Raw genomic sequence first — 24,185 nt, 5'->3', positions numbered from 1 at the left:
AATTCAATTATATTTCACATACTAAGTATCATAATTTAAGCAATGTTCAAGATATATATATGTAAAGTGAGTCATCCTCCAAGAATCTGAGAACACTACAACTGACTGCCCCTGATCATCACACAACACTTGTAAAACACGACCAAGTCACCTTAATGTTCAACTCACCAAGTGTCTGCCTATAGCTGGATAGAGAGAGGGATGGGGTCTATAGTTGACAGAGACTGTCCCGCCCTGCCGGCCGACAGCCTCCCTGCTAGGCCGTCTTCTCTCCTCTGCTGGCTGCTGTTCTTCTGTCTCGTTAATGCTCTCAAATCGATAGCTCTCCGAGTATATATTGGGGAACCTAGTAGCTAACTCCGCCCACAAGTAGATAGCCTCCGGCTCTCTACCAAGCCACTCCTTAAACGTCGGCATGTTTGAAGGCTACCAGGCTCCAATTATAAGATTAGTAGAAGTAAGGTGAAATTCGCATGATCTGACCTCGGGTCACTTGGTGGTCATTAACTCTTAGAGGTGTGAAACTCCGGCCGACAACTTGGCGCCTTCTCAAATCCCTGGCTGTGACTCATGTACTCCATGTATGTATTAAATACAACTAAACCAAACACTTTTACAGTGTTACACTCTGACCGACTTACAGTAAATTGCACATCACATCATATGATGCTTTGGAGTACTATCTCCACTCGATCATCCGGACTATATGGGAAGGACCCCCAGCCGGATTACTGTATCACATTTTTTGGATAATGGTACTTTTTCACCTACGAGTCCAAAAGTGACAATTTCCAACTACTTTTATACTACAAACAACATAATTTGAATTGCCTTGCCACATATAATTATTAAATATTCAACTAGAAACCTCAACTTACCTTGTTGGTGTTCGTCTTCTTGATTGATGCCACACATCTTCAAGTTAAGAATTCTTAACAATTTACGTAACCTATACTAACACAACACTAAAATTAACACTTAAAATTACTGTACAGTTCATTAAGCAAAGTTAGTTTTGACTGCCAGCTGCTAAAGCCTCACTGGTTGAAGGCATTTGGGTTGCCTGTGAAGCCTCACTTGTTGAAGGCGCTTGCTTGCGCCTCACTTGTTGAAGGCATTTGGGTTGCCTGTGAGGCTTCACTTGTTGAAGGCGCTTGGCTTGCCTGTGGCGCCTCACTTGTTGAAGGCGCTTGGCTTGCCTGTGGCGCCTCACTTGTTGAAGGCGCTTGGCTTGCCTGTGGCGCCTCACTTGTTGAAGGCGCTTGGCTTGCCTGTGGCGCCTCACTTGTTGAAGGCGCTTGGCTTGCCTGTGGCGCCTCACTTGTTGAAGGCGCTTGGCTTGCCTGTGAAGCCTCACTTGTTGAAGGCGCTTGGCTTGCCTGTGGCGCCTCACTTGTTGAAGGCGCTTGGCTTGCCTGTGGCGCCTCACTTGTTGAATGCATTTGGCTGCCTGTGGCGCCTCACTTGTTGAAGGCGCTTGGCTTGCCTGTGAAGCCTCACTTGTTGAAGGCGCTTGGCTTGCCTGTGGCGCCTCACTTGTTGAAGGCGCTTGGCTTGCCTGTGGCGCCTCACTTGTTGAAGGCATTTGGCTGCCTGTGGCGCCTCACTGGTTGAACAACACGTAACTTGTCTTTAATTGCTAGCACAACCTTCTTCCTCTTAACACCTCCAGAATTATTGATGCTCCTACCAGACAGTCTTGGCCAAAAATGTTTAAAGTTACTATGAAAATAAAAAAAGTTATTTAAAAAAATATTTCACTAATGGCGCACTGTGGTATAACATGAGGGACGGGAGCACATGGGTTGACCAGTGTTGGACGCGTCCACTTGGGGCAGCTATAGCACGTTACGTAGGCCGCCAGGAGGAAAAAATCTCACAATATTTTTGAAGGAAACTTCAGCCTGTGCACATTACTTTTAGGAAACTTATTTATTTGTTATTACATAATTACTAGAACTTATTTCATTTGTTTTTGGCTATGATTAATTGTTCTAAAATTAATGGTAATTCCTGTACCCAGGTGGTCCCTCCCGACGCTCCCCTCCCACCCTCCCAACACCACCCACCCACCCCACCCCCTCCTCCACCATGCGTCTAAAGCCAACAGCAGACGGGATTAATACAGTACGGCCAAATTTTCATCCGGCCAAACCAGCTTTTATCCAGTTTCTGTGGCCATTTTGACGGGATATTGAGATAACTTTATCCGGTCACGATTTTGGTTGTATAATGGCATTTTCCGGATGTTTGAATCCCGGATAATCGTGGGGTTACAGTAATTACTTAAGTGTAGTTACAGGATGAGAGCTACACTCGTGGTGTCCCGTCTTCCCAGCACTCTTTGTCATATAACGCTTTGAAACTACTGACGGTCTTGGCCTCCACCACCTTCTCCCCTAACTTGTTCCAACCGTCTACCACTCTGTTTGCGAAAGTGAATTTTCTTATATTTCTTCGGCATCTGTGTTTAGCTAGTTTAAATCTATGACCTCTTGTTCTTAAAAGTTCCAGGTCTCAGGAAATCTTCCCTATCGATTTTATCAATTCCTGTTACTATTTTGTATGTAGTGATCATATCACCTCTTTTTCTTCTGTCTTCTAGTTTTGACATATTTAATGCCTCTAACCTCTCCTCGTAGCTCTTGCCCTTCAGTTCTGGGAGCCACTTAGTAGCATGTCTTTGCACCTTTTCCAGTTTGTTGATGTGCTTCTTAAGATATGGGCACCACACAACTGCTGCATATTCTAGCTTTGGCCTAACAAAAGTCGTGAACAATTTCTTTAGTATATCGTCATCCATGTATTTAAAAGCAATTCTGAAGTTAGAAAGCGTGGCATAGGCTCCTCGCACAATATTCTTTTTGTGGTCCTCAGGTGATAGTTTTCTATCTAGAACCACCCCTAGATCTCTTTCTTTATCAGAATTTTTTAAAGATTTCTCACATAATATATAGGTTGTGTGGGGTCTATGTTCTCCTATTCCACATTCCATAACATGGCATTTATTAACATTAAATTCCATTTGCCAAGTGGTGTTCCATATACTTATTTTGTCCAGGTCATCTTGAAGGGCATGACAATCATCTAAGTTTCTTATCCTTCCTATTATCTTAGCATCATCAGCAAACATGTTCATATAATTCTGTATACCAACTGGTAGATAGATCATTTATGTAGACAATAAACATCACTGGTGCCCTTCTGAACTGAACCCTGTGGTACTCCACTTGTGACATTTCTCCAGTCCGATACATTGCCTCTGATCACAGCCCTCATTTTTCTATCAGTCAGAAAATTTTTCATCCATGTTAGAAGGGTACCTGTCACTCCTCCAATATTTTCCAGTTTCCAGAACAACCTCTTATGTGGAACTCTGTCGAAAGCCTTTTTTAGGTCCAGATAGATGCAGTCAACTTAACCATCTCTTTCCTGTAATATCTCTGTTGCTCGATCATAGAAACTGAGTAAATTCGATACACAGGATCTTCCAGATCGAAAACCATACTGTCTGTCTGATATTATATCATTTCTCTCCAGGTGTTCTACCCATTTAGATTTAATTATTTTTTCCAATATTTTGACTATTACACTTGTCAATGATACCGGTCTATAAATAAGGGGGTCTTCCCTGCTTCCACTTTTGTAGATTGGAACTATGTTAGCCTTTTTCCACACATCAGCTACAACTCCTGTAAACAGGGATACCTGAAAAATCAGTTTAAGAGGAATGCTGAGCTCAGGTGCACATTCTCTCAGAACCCATGGTGAAACTCCATCTGGACCAACTGCTTTGTTCTTATTTAGCTCCTTGAGCATTTTTTCCACTTCGTCTCTAGACACCTCTATGTGCTCTATGTTGTTCTCTGGAATTCTTATTGTATCTGGTTCCCTGAAGATTTCATTTTGTGCAAACACACTTTGGAACTTTTTGTTTAATAATACTATCATGGCTAAATAATACCGGATACATATATATAGTTGGACATTTTTAGGCGATGCTGTGGTCACAAGCTGAACAGCAATGCTGATAGCGCATGCTGCGTGCGCCAGCCTTGGTTGCTCACTCAGTACTGAGGCTCTCACACCCGGGAATGTTGCCCACAATTAAAAAAAAAAAACACAAACGCGTCCATTTAGGAGAGCCCTGAGGAAGCTGATGTGAACCCCGTGTAGCCGCGGGAGTTTTGAATGATACACTATACCTATAAGAGCCCTGAGGCGCGTTGCACACCACCCGTTGAGAGCCTCAAGGCGCATTGCACAGTGAAATGGTTAACAAGGTCCCCTAGGCCACCTAATGACCTTCCCCAGGAAGCAACCCACAATAGTTGCCTAACTCCTAGGTACCTATTTACTGCTAGGCAAACAAAGGCATCAGGTGAAATTAAACATGCCTCGCCATTTGTGTCCCACACGAGGACCGGGTCCCTCAGACACAGCTTGTGAACCGAGGACATTCCATGGATAAGTAAGGGTGGGGTTGGTGGGGTTGGTTACTGTTAGGTGAGGAGCAGGAATACTCACCTAATTGTGTTAGCTGGGGGGTTGAGCTTTAGCAATTTGGTCCCACCTCTCAGTCTTCAATCAACTGGTAAACAGGTCTCTCTAGATACAGGCCTTGTCATACTTCTATTAGAAGTCAAGACTGGAATCTGCCTTCAACACTTAACTGCATAGACCATTCAAAGTGTTCTCTACAATGTGTCTACTTTGTCAATACCCCTGAGAATTTTACATGTTGTAATCATGTCTTCTCTTACTCTTTGTCTTTCAGTAATGTGAAATTAATTGCTCACATCTTTCCTCATAACTCATCCCTGAGGGAGGGAGAGACGATTGGTAAACAATCTGTAACTGTTAACCCAGCAGTAACTTGGGACCTGGTTGTAAGCCAACTCACAGATAGTGTTCCAGGAGAAAGTAATTAGGGTAGTGCTCAAGTTGAACTGTGGGACGACAAAACTAAGCTGCTAACAGGAGTCAGAAGCCATCGTGTTCCAGGATAAACTTGTAGGGTAAGGCTTCCCATGAGCTGTGATAAACTAGTAGTGTAAGGCTTCCCATGAGCTGTGATAAACTAGTAGTGTAAGGCTTCCCATGAGCTGTGATAAACTAGCAGTGTAAGGCTTCCCATGAGCTGTGATAAACTAGCAGTGTAAGGCTTCCCATGAGCTGTGATAAACTAGCAGTGTAAGGCTTCCCATGAGCTGTGATAAACTAGCAGTGTAAGGCTTCCCATGAGCTGTGATAAACTAGCAGTGTAAGGCTTCCCATGAGCTGTGATAAACTAGCAGTGTAAGGCTTCCCATGAGCTGTGATAAACTAGTAGTGTAAGGCTTCCCATGAGCTGTGATAAACTAGCAGTGTAAGGCTTCCCATGAGCTGTGATAAACTAGCAGTGTAAGGCTTCCCATGAGCTGTGATAAACTAGCAGTGTAAGGCTTCCCATGAGCTGTGATAAACTAGCAGTGTAAGGCTTCCCATGAGCTGTGATAAACTAGTAGTGTAAGGCTTCCCATGAGCTGTGATAAACTAGCAGTGTAAGGCTTCCCATGAGCTGTGATAAACTAGCAGTGTAAGGCTTCCCATGAGCTGTGATAAACTAGCAGTGTAAGGCTTCCCATGAGCTGTGATAAACTAGCAGTGTAAGGCTTCCCATGAGCTGTGATAAACTAGCAGTGTAAGGCTTCCCATGAGCTGTGATAAACTAGCAGTGTAAGGCTTCCCATGAGCTGTGATAAACTAGCAGTGTAAGGCTTCCCATGAGCTGTGATAAACTAGCAGTGTAAGGCTTCCCATGAGCTGTGATAAACTAGTAGTGTAAGGCTTCCCATGAGCTGTGATAAACTAGCAGTGTAAGGCTTCCCATGAGCTGTGATAAACTAGTAGTGTAAGGCTTCCCATGAGCTGTGATAAACTAGCAGGGTAAGGCTTCCCATGAGCTGTGATAAACTAGCAGGGTAAGGCTTCCCATGAGCTGTGATAAACTAGCAGTGTAAGGCTTCCCATGAGCTGTGATAAACTAGCAGTGTAAGGCTTCCCATGAGCTGTGATAAACTAGCAGGGTAAGGCTTCCCATGAGCTGTGAGACTGGGAAGCTCTCAAGTGTGCTTGCTGCCTGTTAATGACCTGTTGATCAGTGAGAGAATTATCGTTCCCATGGCCCTGACTCTGGGAAGGCTCTGACCAGGCCTTCTGGTTGGTGTCTGGTCAACAAGCAGCCTGACGTATGAGTCACAGCCTGGTTGATCAAGTATCATTTGAAGGTGTTTATCAAGTTCTCATTGAACACCGCAAGAGGTCGGAGAGTTATACCCCGCATGTGGAAGAGGAGTGTGTTGATAAGTCTTGAGCCTTTGATGTTCATAGAGTTCTCTCTCAGTGTACCTATTGCACCTCTGCTTTTTAATGTGGTTATTATACATATTCTGTCATGCCTCTTGGTCTCGTATGGTTATTCCTGTGGGCAGACTTGGGACCAGTTCCACTATTTTCCAATTGTAAATTATTATGCATCTCTCCCGCTTGTGCTCAAGGTAATACATGTTTAAATTTTTAAGCAGTCCAAATAATTAAGATGCTTTATTGAGTGGATTCTAACAGTAAAAGATCTTTGCACAAATATCTTTGATGTACAGGCTGACCCCACCATGTAATCTATGTTTCCTATCACACCCTGAAAAGATTGAATTCTGGTATCCATATCTCACTATCACAAGTTAGTTTGGATTTCAGTTAAAGCTGCAAACTTGCATTTGCCACATTTAGGAGACCAGTTATAAAATAGCCTTTGTGTTGCATGTTTTGATACCTCAAATATTGGCAAAAATGAAAGATGATATTGTATTTGTGGAAGTGCTGGGTATTTTAATTGGTGTTAACACTTTCGTTCGAGAGGGACGTATACGACATCCGTAATTAACTGCGGATATTCGGGAGGGACGTCTACAACATCCGATTTTAATATATTTGTTAAAATTACATTTTTTATCCGATCATTTTGGGAACATGTTTTAAAGTTTGTGTCAATGTCTTCCCATTTTCTGTTAGGGGCCATGGGGCATCAAGGTTTGCCAAAAATACAGGACTGTGAAACTAACCCCAACAAATATACAGACTACAGTTGACGCTTTTTCTGATTTTGAAGATGAAAGTGACGAAAGTAACAGTGATGTAGACAGTGAGTTTGTTGAAATTGAAACAGCAGGCGAGGATGAACTTGAAAGTGAGGAGAGTGCTGATTTTGAGCCTCCCACTGCCACAGGCACACATGGACGCACCGCATGTAGGAAACGTAAACGTTCTGGTGAAGCCCGGTCAACTGACAACACTGCACCATTTGTAGACAGTTTTACTGCAACACCAAGCTTGACTGTACCAGTACCAAGCACTCCTCTGGGATGTTTACAGTTATTACACCCGGACCATCAGGTGTGAGGCAGCCACTATTCCCATCTTCACCTTGACGTGACAATTCATCATCTGACTCAGAAGACGAGTCAGATTATTCCTTCTGCTGCTACTGCTAGGAGAAACCCTCATATTGTTGATAAACCAGAACGTCTGATCAGCAAATTGAACCATTCTCTATTTCGCGTCCAGAAAGGGATGAAGGGTCATGTTTGCTTCAGAAATGGTAAAAGGGAAGACACCAAATATAAGTGCAAGTCGTGTGGTGTGGCACTGTGTGCTGCACCATGCTCCGGCTTGTACCATCGCAAGAAGACATATTGGGTGGATAAGCAGTAATGCTTACTCACCATCCACTCCATCTATAAAACATTGGTTGAGCAACTTCATGAAACAGTTTCCTGGAGCAGGTGGAATGGTTCAGCCTAATGCTCAACTCATGCTCTACAAACATCATTGGGTGGTAAGTACAGCCTTTTTTTTCCCCCGTTGTAGAAAAAATTAATTCAAAATTCATTCATGTAGAAAAATCCTTCTATTGCAAACAAATTGGTACCAAAATGAATGGCCTAACAAGAAAATTGACATTATCAAACTAAAAAACCTATACACATTTGTGTGCAGGTGTAGTGGGTGTGCAAATGAGTGCTAGCTCATGGCTAACGGATTTTGCTCTTTATATTCATATGCCCTGTATGGAATTTTATTGTGAACAAACTGATACCATATTGAACGACGTAGGACCAGAATTAAGGTGAGAATCCTACAAAACGTAGTCACATTTTGGTGGAATTGCGCACTCATGGGTAACAATCGGCCGATTTCTGAGTTTGGTGCGAGGTGGCACGCCGGACTTTTGGACTTCGTATGTATATATTCCCGTAGGGAATTCTATTGCGAACAAAAAGATACTAAAATCAACGCTGTAAGACGAAAATTGAAGTGAGAAACGTAAAAGATAATAAGTATATATTTGAGTGTGGCAGCACGCTAACAGCCGGCGCACCTTGAGGTAGTCTAGGGAGCATGCGGTGGGGACGGGATAGTGTTAATATCTGTGGTTCTGGTAAGGGTGCCACATTGTCTGTCCTGTCTACCATTTGACCGAGTTGATGGTAGAGTTTGGACATTTCTTGCCATTCTTTTCATTTTTCCGTCACTAAAAAGTCATCCCAGTATGTATGGGTATTGCTGTATTCATTATGGCATTCAGAGGCGTCTTCAGGTGGTATTCCAGAGTAAACTTGAAGGGTAAGGGTTAAGATGACCTGTGGGAGGAAAAGCACTAGACCAGCTAACTCCTGTATTTACCTCTGAAAGAGAAAAGTTTATGTATTGGCTGAAAATTTACCAATACTAATGCTGCAAAAATACACAGACATCACTGATGATACATCGGTTCACCTTTAATATATAATGTAAGTTGTCAATATCATACCTAAACCAAGGCTTGTTGATATAGACATCACGCGTAGAGTTCAATCTGGCGAGATCCTCCATTGCATACTTGCGAGTATTTAGTGTTGTCTTGTAAGCTACTGGGGCAAACAGAGTCTGGTTTGTAAATTTGCCACGGTCCCAAAACATTCCTGAAGACCAAATCTGAAAAGAAAAATACCTGTAATACGTTTGCAGGATAACGAAATTTATTCTGTCTAAATGCACCATCTTAGAATATGTATGTAGCATGAGATATAATGTGATCTAATGTGATAAATAGGGGAACTATTGAACAGTTTGAAGAAAAAATTCATTTTTTTGTTAAATACTTGCCCAAAACATCAGGGTACATATAACTAGCCAACCTCTCAAGGAGTTCTCAAGAGAATTTGATAAAAACTACCTGCATAGGACACCTGATCTGTGTCAGGTGTGACTCGTGCGTTAGGTCGCTGGAACACTCAGAGAGAAAGTGGGGTTGTAGAGGGAAATAATGAGGTATGGTGAAAGCAAGCATTATGTGTATTCTCTCAGAGTAGACATCATACTGGAGTTATGAAGTTAATATCCCTAACACTCCATTAGTCTATAAAATAATGAGTGGTGGCAGCCCATCCTCCCCATTATTTACTCGTTTCCTCCCAAGTGTCCCTTAAAGTAATAACAGATTCCCCCATTATGTTTTTTCTCTTTAATGGGTAAAAGGATGCCCCCCCTTCCTCCTCCCTCCCATTCCTTTGTACCTATTAGGAGTCTAGTTACCAGAGCAGGCAATGTTTTCTTTTCCTTGGGGGATTGGCATGGTCTGTCTTGCTCCCACACTCGAGTGGCATGAAGAGGCGACTGTTTCAGGTGATTTTGGGTGGCCTTTCTCTTGAGCTGTTCTATGACTAGGTGTCTGCTCCAACACTTTCCCAGGATGTGGGCCTGGTGCAGCTCCATGGTCACGTGTCTTTGTTGTCGCCAGTGATCATAGCGAAGAAACATCATGCCCTCTCACATTTGGGCTTCCATCGTGCATTTTCTGGTAATCGTTGAGCTCCATTCTGATTGGCTGTACGAGGAAGTTGTGGTGCTCAGCTTGGGACCTGGTGTGTGGGTCTTGGTGTCTTCGTCAGTGGCTTCGTCAGTGGCTCTTCCCAAGCTGTATGCACCAGTGCTGCAAGAGGCAGTGCCTGCTAGCATGATTCTATGTAGCCTATCTTAGGCTACCTCTTGTAGGAGTTTTTCCCATTCAGCAGCCATCATTTTAGTGTTTATTTGTTCGTGCATGTGTGTGTTCAGAGGAAAGTAGGTAGGGTAACTATGAATGTGTTTTTATGATGTTAATGAGAGAGTTATGTGGTGAGGAGGAATCAGAGGCAAGAGCTCTTTCCCACTAAGATGGAAGAATCCCAGAAATTGTGTGACAGAGGCTCCAGTTGCCATGGTAACCGAGATGGCACTGTTATGAACCTTGTCTCTTGCAGAGATTTTGATGTAGACAAGCTTTGTAACACGTTACCTAAAGGAGAGAAAGTTATATAAAAGCAATAAAGAGTACATTTCCTGAAAGAAACCTGCAGCTGTCAGAGGTCGGGTGTTGAGGTCGGGTGTTGCTGATATTACTCCGCCGAGGAATCTAGTACAGTACCTAGAGGAGGAGATTTAGTGTGAACTATCAATATATTTTATGGAAATATTTTGTGAAGGAAAAATGGACTCGTTTATATAACCTACGAAGGGAGTATGGTTAAATGAGTCATTATAGAGTGTGACTAGGAAGGATGAGATGGCTGTCAAGGTGCGAGTGACGTGGCTAGACGGGTGGATGCCATCGTACCCTGGCCGGAGGAGCGTCTGTGTTGGCCGATTACTGATGCTTTGAGGGATCCAGATAAGCATTAATGTTGTAGTCATTCAGGTTGCAAGAGTTTGTAGAGTAAATTGATGTTCTACCGAGTAGGTTACTTAACATTTTTGCTTGGCGATGACTCAGCATTGAGTCCTCCATAAAACAGGGGCAAGTCCGGCGAGGACTCAGCATTGAGTCCTCCATAAAACAGGGGCAAGTCCGGCGAGGACTCAGCATTGAGTCCTCCGTGCGGCAACAGTAGCGGCATTTTTGGGAAGATTTTGTTCCGGTTTTGGATATTATATGAATATACACCCGTAGGGAATTTCATTGCGAATACATTGATACCAAAATGAAAGTCCTAGGACCAGAATTGAGGTAACAAAGTTGAAAACAGAATACCCATTTTATTGCTCTTTATTAGCGCTCACTGGGGTAACGCTCTGTCACTTTCTCTGTTTGCTGTGGGTGGTACGCCGGACTTTTGGACTTTATATTTGCATATACTCCTGAAGAGAATTCTATTGCGAACACAATGATACCAAAATGAAAGACCTAGGACAGGAATTGAGATGACAGAGTTGAAAAAAGTATACACTTTTCAGAATTACTGCGCCCTCTAATATAATGAGAGGCACCTTGGGGTGACACAGCGCTCTCTTTCTAGTAACCGCGGCCTGTTTTCATCACGTCGACGGGTGGAGATCGCTGCTGTTTTTGACATTATATGCATATACTTCTGTTGGGAATTCAATTGCGAACACATTGATACCAAAATGAAAGACCTAGCACGAGAATTGAGTTGACAAAACTGAAAAGAGTGTAAACATTTTATCCCTTTTGTGCGCTCCTGGGTAACTTTCTCTCACTTCCTCTGTTAGTTGCGGATGGTAAGCCAGGCTTTTGGAGTATATATGCATTTAGTCTTGTAGAGAATTCTATTGCGAACCCATTGATACCAAATTGAAAATCTTAGGACGAGAATTGAGCTGACAAAGTTGAAAAAAGTATACACTTTTCAGAATTTAGCCGCTCCCGTGAAACACCCAAGCCCACCTGAGGTAGTGGGAGGTCGCGCGCCCAGTGAGCGAAAGTGTTAGGAGTGTCCAGGTTTCCTAGTTCGTATATATCTGTGTCTGACAAATATGAGAATGTGTGTGATTGCTGTATAAATTCACTATTGTTGGGCCAGAGTATTAAGGGTTATCATATTGCTGGAGTTTTTTGTGGAAGATAAATCATATTGATGTGTAGCTATTAATGAGATTGTTCATTAAGTTGTGAGGAGTTTCCTCTCAATATTTTATATGGTGTATGTCTTATTTTGCAAATATATTTTTAATTTGTTACTCTACTCAGACGTTTCCTAACTCCTGTTTCAAATTCCCTTGGCAAAACTAGAAGGTTACCATCCATCATATTCACTAAACAAATAAGTAAGTTTAGAAGAATTATATGACCAAAGCAGTAGCCTAGGGACACAGTCATACTTGAGATTGGTTAGTAAGGGCCAGGCCGTGCAATAGAGCAAACGTCAGTAATTTATAAAATGCCATGACAGAGGAAAGGGGGCACCAGAATGTCAGTTAACAGAAACGTGGAGTAGTCCTGACAGGCACAACCTGTGAGAACCAATCAGCATGAAGCAAGATGATGACGTCATGCAAGGAAAGTGCAAAAATGGCCCAAAACAAATCACTTTTCGCCCGACAGCAAGGAGGTCTGACGTCTGTCACCTGTCGTTCCGTCAATGGACAGATATTGTCAACTGATGTACGTGAGTAGGACCGGCACGAAAAAAATTAGGGTAGTATCCAGTAGTGCGTGTGAGCCAAAGGGCTGACCTCTTTGCAAGTGGATTTGTCGAGCAGTGCAACAAAGTTGTGAGAGGTGGCAAGCCGTGACATCTGTGAGGCGGACCCAATGAGAGAGGTCTTTGTCGGCAGGAAGGGCAACCCTCCTTCAAGAGTATAGGCATACAAGGAAGGGTACTGAGCTAGTGCACCAGGAGGGTGTCACAGTGATGTTCTGTGGAGTCGACAGATGCAGTTGTGGTTATTTGAGAACCAGTCCTCCAGAGTTATAGTAATGTTTCTGAAGCAGTGAGGCACAAAATACAGGCTGGAAAAACCAGCCTGTATTTTGTGCAAGAGAATTTGGGGGGCCCATGATAGAGCCCCATGTGATCGTGTGAGGATCGGCCCAGGTAAAGGAGCGGTTTGGTGGGGCCAGTGTTTTGAGCCCTCAGGCAGCCAGGTGAGGGATGGCCTAAATTGAATAACATTGTCAGCGATATATGAGATTATTTATATATCTCAAGGAACCACAAGTGAGGTGGGGCCCATGAGCTGAAGTCCAGGGGACAAGGTTGTGTATACACATTCCAGTTTTGATTGTAATACTGTGGCAGGCTGTCGTCTTTGCAGAAATTGGCAAAGACGAATACTCTGGCGGCTGTCTTTGGTAATATCTCTTGGGTTGATATTCAGGTGCGGGGCTTTTGGCCTGGTATTTAATGTTCCCAGACCTCAGCTTCCTTGTATGGCCTTGGGTCTGGTTTCTCGGCTGCCGTTCTTGTCTTCATCTTGACTGCCTGCAGTTCTGTCTCCTCCCTGGTAAGGCCCCGTGTTTCCTCCATCTCCAAGGGTAGTTGGCTTCAGGAAACCACAAGGGGAGTTACCCTAGAAAACCAGCGTCGAGTGTAATTAAATGCCAATTTCTGGGTGAGCTCCTGTGGCTCTGATTCCTCCCTCTCTTCCAGGTCATCAGGCAAGGATCTTGTGCATGCATTTGCTCCAGAACTAAGGGCTCAAGCCTTGAAAAGGCCTGGGTTTCTCCCCCCCCCCCAAATGAATGTGGGGGGGGGGGGAAGAGAGAATGAGCACATGCTAGTTTTGAGAGATGTTATTGTTTTTTACACAGTTGGAGTTCATTAGGTAGGCTGCAAGGTTTCAGTCTTCTGTGAATCCAGCAGTTGTCTGTTTTAGTTTACTGACTTTCTGGATGCCTTCCCCAGTGAGGTGACAGTTTGTCATCGTCTTCCTGCGGCTCTTTAAAGGGGCCACGTTCTGGCTCGGGTCACTGGTAGGCCTAAGTACTCTGCAGCTGATGTGATCTAGTAGTTGGGAGCCATCTCACTCGGATAGTTTCAGAGCCACAGAGGCTCACTCAGAAACTGGTGTTTAATAACATTCAAAGCATGTTTTTATTATGTTACGATCTTGGGGCCACAAGTGCACACGTGCCCTAACATTAACACTTTCGCGTTCCACAGACTGAATAATTCGTCACTCACTTTTCTACTGAATGTGTTCCAACGACGCAATACTGCGTCACTCATTACAATATTTTTTAAAAATTTAAATTTTATCAGATCAATCTGGTAGTGGTTTTAAAATAAGCGCCTTTAGATTGCACACAATTTGATACCAAAATCAAAGATATAACATGAAACTTGATGTCCAAACACTTGAAATATTATAAATAGGTCTATGGTCTGAATATTAAAATATTTGTTAAAATTCTATTTATTGTCCTATTATCTTGGGACTTGTTTTAAAATGTGCGCCTTTTTATTGCGAATAATTTGATACCAAAATGAAAGATGTAACACAAATATTTATGTCAGAACACTGGAAAGATATAAATAAATTTGTGATGATGAGCGTCCAGAATTAAAATATTTGTTAAAAATCCAGTTATTGCTCTATTATTCTGGGACTAGTTTTAAAATAATCGCCTTTTTATTGCGAACAATTTGATACCAAAATGAGCGACGTAGCACGAAATTTGATGTTATCAAATTGAACGAGTTGAACATTAGGTTGCAATGTACAAAATGGTGCTCGTTCACGGGTAACTTTAGGCTTTTCTGCGGGGAGGCACTCCAGCCTTTTGTACATTTTATTCATACACATCTGTAGGGAATTTAATTGCGAACACAATGATACCAAAACGAGCGACGTAGCACGAGAATTAAGGTAAAAAAATGGAACGAGAATGCACATGTTACTGATTTTGTGCGTTTTTGCCGACTTTACGCTTTGCTGTTGGGAGTCACGCTAGGCTTTTGGACATTATATTTATACACACCTGTAGAGAATTTAATTGCGAACACAATGATACCAAAACGAGCGACGTAGCACGAGAATTAAGGTAAAAAAATGGAACGAGAATGCACATGTTACTGATTTTGTGCGTTTTTGCCGACTTTACGCTTTGCTGTTGGGAGTCACGCTAGGCTTTTGGACATTATATTTATACACACCTGTAGAGAATTTAATTGCGAACACAATGATACCAAAACGAGCGACGTAGCACGAGAATTAAGGTGATAAAGCTGGAACAAGTATACACATTTGGGTGTCACCGCGCGCTTACCCGCATGGAGGGGCCACCTACCCCCTGTCAACCGCGAGTTTCCACGGAGCGCGAAAGTGTTAACGTCTCGCAATAACACCACGTAGCCACCCAGCCATAGTGTCTATATAAAAATATGATTATAATTTAAAATAAAATAGCACCCTAAAGTTTACAGTCAAATTTTAAAGGAAAACTTCGTAATATAAACCATGTTTTGAAACTAAGGTTTAAGTCAAGAACCAAAACAAAATCTTGTCTGGAAATGGAGCAGAACATTGCATACTTAAATTGCAAATAATGTACTTACCCTGCTGTTGCCCAGAATGATTGATAACACTTCGCCCATCATCTGATCTTCTGAGAGTGGTTGGTCAATGACACGCACTCCCGAGAAGATTTCCTTATGGTTCACAAGCTGAGGAACATTACTTTTTGTAAGTACAACATTACTTTTTGTAAGTACAACATTACTTTTTGTAAGTACAACATTACTTTTTGTAAGTACAACATTACTTTTTGTAAGTACAACATTACTTTTTGTAAGTACAAATAAGTACTTGTACTTTTGTACAAGTACAAAAACAAATATAAGTACAAATAAGCAAAACTGTAATTGTAATTGTTAACAATAAAAATTTTATGGTAATTAAAACTGAGCGAGGCCAATGTAACAAATAGGAAGTTTAACAGAAAAGGAAGCTTTAATCAAGCCATCCATAATACAGAGCAACATGACCTCATACACATGCATGCTAATTACTCCCGACCAAACTAACTAACTTCGTTATGCTAATGCCCACTACACCTGTTCTCCAGTCCTAACAACGAGCTCCCCAGCTGAGAGCAAGAGTGTGTGTGTGTTTGAGTACAACCACGAGGTAGTGAGAGTAAAGTAGTGGATGAGCAAATGAGCCTAAGTGTATGTGTGCATAAGCTAATGTTTATTTCTTTAGCCAAACACCCTCCCACATGTGGTGAACCCTTGATATACACCAGCCATGAGGAATAGATTTATTCTGGGGAAAGGAAGCAAGTTGAACAACACTCCAAATATTCTTAGCTACTAGTTAAATTAGCTTTTAGCTAAGTTCAATGAAGAGAAAAAATTGCAACATGGCTAAAAACAAAACCCCCCCCAATCCACACACATGAAATGAAAAATGACAGTTTCAGTTTGTTTCTGGCCCATGCCAAGTTTCTTTTCCTTCCAAATGTTAAATAGAGAGCTTTAAGAGCAGTGTAGATCTGGTTTAAGCCTTTTACCCCTTCCTCAACTATAAAATAGAATGTTAAAAGTTAAAACTACTTTTAGGAGTTAAATCTCAGATTGCGAACATAATCCAGGAAATCTACGCCAGAAAAAACCAGCGTTGAATGTAATGAAACGCCATTTTCTGGATGAGACCCGGAGGCTCCCTGGAGCTTTCTAGGCTGAAATGCTTATGTTAGACTTTGGCATCAGTCATGTGTATGGAGTTCAATGGGCCTACTGGGGACCACAAGCCAGAACCTGGCCCCCCTCAGAGAGGCAAGGGGAGCAATGGCCTATAGAAACCCCCGTGTGGTTGGAAGCATTCCGTCTGCCATCGACCGGGTCAGGCACCCACAAAGGTAAGCATCCCAAAACAAACCCATATTCTGGTGAAATTATTGCTACCTAAAGCCGAACAAATGGATAGAAATCCCCTAAACGAAACGAGCAAACGATCATGACGTCACACATCGCCGCGCCGCTGTCTGCGCAGCTCCCCCCTCTCCGGGAGGGGGAAGGGGGAGCCCCAGACCCCACACGCCGGCTATCCACCCTTTAGTTCTAAGGCTGGATGTCAAAACACGAGAAAAACCGCCGACTGGAGGGAGGGAGGGATGCCGGGCAGCTTCCGGGTCTCACTCAGAAAATGGCATTTCATTACATTCAACACTGGTTTTCTGGGGGAAGCCCCTGCGGCTCCCCAGAGCTAACTACCCACAGAGGAAAAAACATAGGGACTTACTCGGGAGACGGTTGCTGCTCAATCCTCAACCCGAAGTCGAGACAACTGGCTGCAACCGCTGACCCAAAGCGACACAGGCCCGACTAGGCCCAGGGACGTTCACAAGGTAACGAGCAGCCAAGACCCTGTTCGACCGCCAAAAACCCCGCACCCGAATGTCAGCCCACGACATGTTGCTAAAGACGGCAGCAAGAGCAGCGAACTTACGAACGTCATGGGCACGGGGATAGACCGGAGGCTCGCTAGCCTTAATTACTCTGTGGACGACCTGGGAGACCTGCACCCGCGAACAGGGAAGAAGGGAAACCGGATCAACCCAATGCCTGTCTCTGGACACAGAAGCCATGGCGCGCAAATAATGACAAAGAACCACAACCGGACACAAAACATGATGCACCCCAGGCCGAACCAACCGAGCATCCACAACCCAGGGACCCCTCCGGAAAGCAGCAGTCTCATTTTTTGTCAGAAAAGAAGTAGACGGCTGCAAACGAACAAAACCATCACTAAGACTGAAAGAGCAGAAACCCCTGTGCTGGAGGAGAGCATGAAGCTCTCCAACCCGACCCCCCAGAGGCCACAACAAACCGAGGAGAAGAAAGATAAGAGAGCACTCTGTCCAATGACCAGGACGGCTCAGGCGGCGCATGAGCAGGCCGGAGGTGAAACAATGCCCGAGACAGCTTGCGAAACGGCGCAGAAGTAACATTAATAACGAAAGCAAGCTGAAGCAGCTCCGCCAGCGCCGCACGATACGAGGCAGCAGTGTTAGGCATAAGGTGACGGTCCTGGAACAACCAAGAGAGAGAAAGGACGACACCCGAACAGAAAGCGAAGAACAACGACAAAGACGCAGGAAGAAACGGGAGGACCACCAGGAAACTTCTTACTGCCGCCAAGACGAAACCCGCAGGTGGGACACTAACAAGGAAGCCACCTGATCACCATAGAGATGATGATGAACTCGAGTCAAGAATATCATACGCGAAGACTCAAGGAGAAGATCGAACCAGCGGGAAAACCTCCGGGTTCAGACACTGAGCAAGCAGCGCCTGAAACCACAGCTGGGCCTGCCACCACAGCTGGGCCTGCCACCACAGCTGGGCCTGCCACCACGGAGCCAAGAGGACAACTTTCCCTTGGTAAGTCTCCAAGCGAGTCAGGACCTGAAGCAACAGCTGAACCGGGGGAAAGAGGAAAAAACCCACAGAAAAATGGTTGCTACATGATCTAAACAAGAAATAAGATTTACCAGCATATTATTGAAAGAAACTTGTATACTATATACAGGGAATAAGTTACAATAATAGCATAGCTGAAAATATATAACCCAACCAATACGTGAAAACAAACAAAAGTGATAGATTGCTGACAAGCGCATAATGATCGTGCAAATAAGATACAACTGACAGCAAAGTCTTAAATTTCATTAAAAGTGCTCATCCACACAAGTAATAAAGAGCAAAATTACAATGGAATATTAGTTACCTGCAGGAAAGCACTCAGAAAATTTGCAAGACGAAGTGCCATTCTTGCTTCGTTCTCAAACTGCTTCTCCATACCAAAACCGATGTCGCCTTGCAGAACTAAATCATCGGGAGAGAACAGGTGACAGTTCTCGGGAGTGACAGATTTAAGAAACTCTATGACTTCATCGACGTTAATATTGCTAGTCCTGGCAGCACTGGGTCCCGTTACGTTGTAATAATCTCTTGACAGGAACTTCTGTCGCTCGTATTCATCCATCTTGTTGTAGTCAAATGGTAGTTTTTGGATCCCTAAAGAAAAGATACCCAATGTTTATTGTACTAAAACACTTCTTTTTGGATAGTGCCATGGTATCTACCCTAGCTACCCATTTGGCTAGCAAGGGCATGTACCAAGGGGGTAGGGGGGGGGGCATTTGCAAATGTGGTTTTACACGTCTTCTACAGTATGATCAAAATACCCTACACTTAGCCCTACTGCAGTATTACTGTAATAATGTGCATGAAGTAGGACTTTGAAATATTAAGAGCAATCCTTTCTGAACAGCATCACTGAATTGCTCCCTCAAGCTAAACCCGCCGAGTCTTTTACACAGATGGTACACTATCAGGCACAGAAACATGTCATTTTTAAGCCCCTATGACAACACCTAAATATTACAACACATTTAAGCTACCTGTAATTTTCATAGCCTCGCTAATTCCGATTATCAATAACTTTAGTAAGCTTTAAAAGTACAGAACAAAACCTACCGTGTAAACCACAAGTCCATGGTAATTATGTGAGGTACTGTCAACCCATTCTTGCACTTTCGTATAGTCAATATTAACTTATTAAATACGTGCATATGTGACATACTAAACATACTAGTTTACCTTGAAAAGCTTCATAGAAAACACCGACCTTACCTAACCTTCTTAGTATGTTAAGATAAGCATCTTATTGCTTCGTAATTAGTGGGGCAGTGGTGGGTTGATCAGGGTGTGGGACAGTGGTGGGTTGATCAGGGTGTGGGGCAGTAGTGGGTTGATCAGGGTGTGGGGCAGTGGTGGGTTGATCAGGGTGTGGGACAGTGGTGGGTTGATCAGGGTGTGGGGCAGTAGTGGGTTGATCAGGGTGTGGGGCAGTGGTGGGTTGATCAGGGTGTGGGGCAGTAGTGGGTTGATCAGGGTGTGGGTTGATCAGGGTGTGGGACAGTAGTGGGTTGATCAGGGTGTAATTACCTAAGTGTAATTACCTAAGTGTAGTTACAGGATGAGAGCTACGCTCGTGGTGTCCCGTCTTCCCAGCACTCTTTGTCATATAACGCTTTGAAACTACTGACGGTCTTGGCCTCCACCACCTTCTCACTTAACTTGTTCCAACCGTCTACCACTCTATTTGCGAAGGTGAATTTTCTTATATTTCTTCGGCATCTGTGTTTAGCTAGTTTAAATCTATGACCTCTTGTTCTTGAAATTCCAGGTCTCAGGAAGTCTTCCCTGTCGATTTTATCAATTCCTGTTACTATTTTGTATGTAGTGATCATATCACCTCTTTTTCTTCTGTCTTCTAGTTTTGGCATATTTAATGCTTCTAACCTCTCCTCGTAGCTCTTGCCCTTCAGTTCTGGGAGCCACTTAGTAGCATGTCTTTGCACCTTTTCCAGTTTGTTGATGTGCTTCTTAAGATATGGGCACCACACAACAGCTGCATATTCTAGCTTTGGCCTAACAAAAGTCATGAACAATTTCTTTAGTATATCGCCATCCATGTATTTAAATGCAATTCTGAAGTTAGAAAGCATAGCATAGGCTCCTTGCACAATATTCTTTATGTGGTCCTCAGGTGATAGTTTTCTATCTAGAACCACTCCTAGATCTCTTTCTTTATCAGAATTCTTTAAAGATTTCTCACATAATATATAGGTTGTGTGGGGTCTATGTTCTCCTATTCCACATTCCATAACATGACATTTATTAACATTAAATTCCATTTGCCAAGTGGTGCTCCATATACTTATTTTGTCTAGGTCTTCTTGAAGGGCATGACAGTCATCTAAATTCCTTATCCTTCCTATTATCTTAGCATCATCAGCAAACATGTTCATATAATTCTGTATACCAACTGGTAGATCATTTATGTACACAATAAACATCACTGGTGCAAGAACTGAACCCTGTGGTACTCCACTTGTGACATTTCTCCATTCCGATACATTGCCTCTGATTACTGCCCTCATTTTTCTATCAGTCAGAAAATTTTTCATCCATGATAGAAGCTTACCTGTCACCCCTCCAATATTTTCCAGTTTCCAGAACAACCTCTTATGTGGAACTCTGTCGAAAGCCTTTTTTAGGTCCAGATAGATGCAGTCAACCCAACCATCTCTTTCCTGTAATATCTCTGTGGCTCGATCATAGAAACTGAGTAAATTCGATACACAGGATCTTCCAGATCGAAAACCATACTGTCTGTCTGATATTATATCATTTCTCTCTAGGTGTTCTACCCATTTAGTTTTGATTAGTTTTTCCAATACTTTCACTATTACACTTGTCAATGGTACAGGTCTATAATTGAGGGGGTCTTCCCTGCTGCCACTTTTGTAGATTGGAACTATGTTAGCCTGTTTCCACCCGTCTGCTACGATTCCTGTACACAGGGATGCCTGAAAGATCAGGTGAAGTGGAATGCTGAGCTCAGATGCACATTCTCTCAGAACCCATGGTGAAACGCCATCTGGGCCAGCTGCTTTGTTCTTACCGAGCTCCTTGAGCATTTTTTCCACTTCGTCTCTAGACACTTCTATGTGTTCTATGTTGTTCTCTGGAATTCTTATTGTATCTGGTTCCCTAAAGATTTCATTTTGTACAAACACACTTTGGAACTTTTCGTTTAGTGTTTCACACATTTCCTTTTCATCTTCCGTGAATCTATTACCCATTTTCAACCTCTGAATATTATCCTTTACCTGCAATTTGTTGTTTATGAATTTATAGAATAGACCTGGTTCTGTTTTACATTTGTCCGCAATCCCTTTTTCAAAATTTCTTTCTGCCTCTCTCCTCACTGCTGTGTAGTTGTTTCTCGCATCTTTGTATCGCTGGTATGTTTGGGGGTTCGGCCTCTTCCTGTATTGATTCCATTTTTGTGTCTTTCGGTCTCTAGCCCTCTCGCAATTTCTATTGAACCAATCCTGTTTCCTAGTTCTGCATCTCTGTTTTGGTATAAATTTTTTTGTGCCTTTATCATATATTTCACAAAACTTGCCATACATCTCATTCACTTCCTTGCCTAGCATCAAGTCTGTCCAATTATACTCACTAAAAAAATTTCTAAGGTCACCATAATGTCCTCTCCTGAAGTCTGGTTTTTCAACTGCTTCAACCTCCTTATTTTCTTCCAGCTTATAATGCATTGCATACTTTATTCCCAAAAAGACATGGTCACTTTTACCCAAGGGAGGAAGGTACTGAATGTCAAATATCTCTTCCTCCTTCCTGGTAAATATCAAATCTAGCATGGAGGGAACGTCCCCTTCCCTCATCCTCGTAGCTTGTTTAACATGTTGATACAAGAATGTTTCCAGGATGAGGTCTACAAATTTACAGGTCCAAAAATCTTCTGTTTTAGCTTCATATGCTTCCCAGTCTATGGATTTCAAGTTGAAGTCACCGACTATCAACAGTCGTGATCTATCGTTATCCGCTCCCGCTATAATCTCTCTCATTATTGTTATAAGACCTTCACGTTTACTATCTAGCTCCTCCTTTGACCATGTGCTGCTTGGCGGTGGACTATATGCATTTATCATCATTAGTTTATCATCCTCATAGCAGATCTCTAGTGCTATTATGTCAACTTCTTGTGGATTGGCAGTCATTATTTCCTTCACCTTTAGGTGTTCTTTTACCAGCACAGCAACGCCACCGCCTTTCCTAATTTTTCTGTCCCGTCTCCAAATTGAGTAGCCCCTTGGGAATATGACCTCATTTAAAATTACATCTTCAAGTTTTGTCTCCGTGAGTGCAACAATGTCTGGTGTCTGCAGCTGTATTACATCACTTAACTCCAGTATGAGGACAGTAGTGGGTTGATCAGGGTGTGGGGCAGTGGTGGGTTGATCAGGGTGTGGGGCAGTAGTGGGTTGATCAGGGTGTGGGGCAGTAGTGGGTTGATCAGGGTGTGGGGCAGTAGTGGGTTGATCAGGGTGTGGGGCAGTAGTGGGTTGATCAGGGTGTGGGGCAGTGGTGGGTTGATCAGGGTGTGGGGCAGTAGTGGGTTGATCAGGGTGTGGGACAGTAGTGGGTTGATCAGGGTGTGGGGCAGTAGTGGGTTGATCAGGGTGTGGGACAGTAGTGGGTTGATCAGGGTGTGGGGCAGTAGTGGGTTGATCAGGGTGTGGGGCAGTAGTGGGTTGATCAGGGTGTGGGGCAGTAGTGGGTTGATCAGGGTGTGGGGCAGTAGTGGGTTGATCAGGGTGTGGGGCAGTAGTGGGTTGATCAGGGTGTGGGGCAGTGGTGGGTTGATCAGGGTGTGGGGCAGTAGTGGGTTGATCAGGGTGTGGGGCAGTAGTGGGTTGATCAGGGTGTGGGGCAGTAGTGGGTTGATCAGGGTGTGGGGCAGTGGTGGGTTGATCAGGGTGTCGGGCAGTAGTGGGTTGATCAGGGTGTGGGACAGTAGTGGGTTGATTAGGGTGTGGGACAGTAGTGGGTTGATCAGGGTGTGGGGCAGTGGTGGGTTGATCAGGGTGTGGGGCAGTGGTGGGTTGATCAGGGTGTGGGGCAGTGATGGGTTGATCAGGGTGTGGGGCAGTGGTGGGTTGATCAGGGTGTGGGGCAGTAGTGGGTTGATCAGGGTGTGGGGCAGTGGTGGGTTGATCAGGGTGTGGGGCAGTAGTGGGTTGATCAGGGTGTGGGGCAGTGGTGGGTTGATCAGGGCGTGGGGCAGTAGTGGGTTGATCAGGGTGTGGGGCAGTAGTGGGTTGATCAGGGTGTGGGGCAGCAGTGGGTTGATCAGGGTGTGGGGCAGTAGTGGGTTGATCAGGGTGTGGGACAGTGGTGGGTTGATCAGGGTGTGGGGCAGTAGTGGGTTGATCAGGGTGTGGGGCAGTAGTGGGTTGATCAGGGTGTGGGACAGCAGTGCGTTGATCAGGGTGTGGGGCAGTAGTGGGTTGATCAGGGTGTAGGGCAGTAGTGGGTTGATCAGGGTGTGGGGCAGTAGTGGGTTGATCAGGGTGTGGGGCAGTAGTGGGTTGATCAGGGTGTGGGGCAGTGGTGGGTTGATCAGGGTGTGGGGCAGTAGTGGGTTGATCAGGGTGTGGGGCAGTGGTGGGTTGATCAGGGTGTGGGGCAGTAGTGGGTTGATCAGGGTGTGGGGCAGTGGTGGGTTGATCAGGGTGTGGGGCAGTAGTGGGTTGATCAGGGTGTGGGGCAGTAGTGGGTTGATCAGGGTGTGGGGCAGTAGTGGGTTGATCAGGGTGTGGGGCAGTAGTGGGTTGATCAGGGTGTGGGGCAGTAGTGGGTTGATCAGGGTGTGGGGCAGTAGTGGGTTGATCAGGGTGTGGGGCAGTGGTGGGTTGATCAGGGTGTGGGGCAGTGGTGGGTTGATCAGGGTGTGGGGCAGTAGTGGGTTGATCAGGGTGTGGGGCAGTAGTGGGTTGATCAGGGTGT

The 24,185-nt window shown here is 44.0% G+C and overlaps 1 protein-coding gene across 1 annotated transcript in view; it reads right to left on the bottom strand.

Moving 5' to 3' along the window:
• Positions 1-24,185, bottom strand: part of LOC123770690 (uncharacterized) — a 48,593-nt gene that overhangs the window by 11,995 nt on the left and 12,413 nt on the right. The window contains exons 8-10 of the mRNA XM_045762790.2: positions 18,532-18,821; positions 15,357-15,464; positions 8,852-9,015 (exon numbers count right to left, since the gene is read on the bottom strand). Coding sequence (XP_045618746.1) covers positions 8,852-9,015; positions 15,357-15,464; positions 18,532-18,821 — 562 coding nt within the window. The remainder of the gene's footprint in view (positions 1-8,851; positions 9,016-15,356; positions 15,465-18,531; positions 18,822-24,185) is intronic.

The sequence above is a fragment of the Procambarus clarkii genome, chromosome 14, assembly GCF_040958095.1.
Source record: "Procambarus clarkii isolate CNS0578487 chromosome 14, FALCON_Pclarkii_2.0, whole genome shotgun sequence".
In the NCBI taxonomy this organism is placed as follows: domain Eukaryota; kingdom Metazoa; phylum Arthropoda; class Malacostraca; order Decapoda; family Cambaridae; genus Procambarus; species Procambarus clarkii.
The sequence above is the reverse complement of the archived record's forward strand: the minus strand, read 5'-3'. Positions and strand labels throughout refer to the sequence as shown.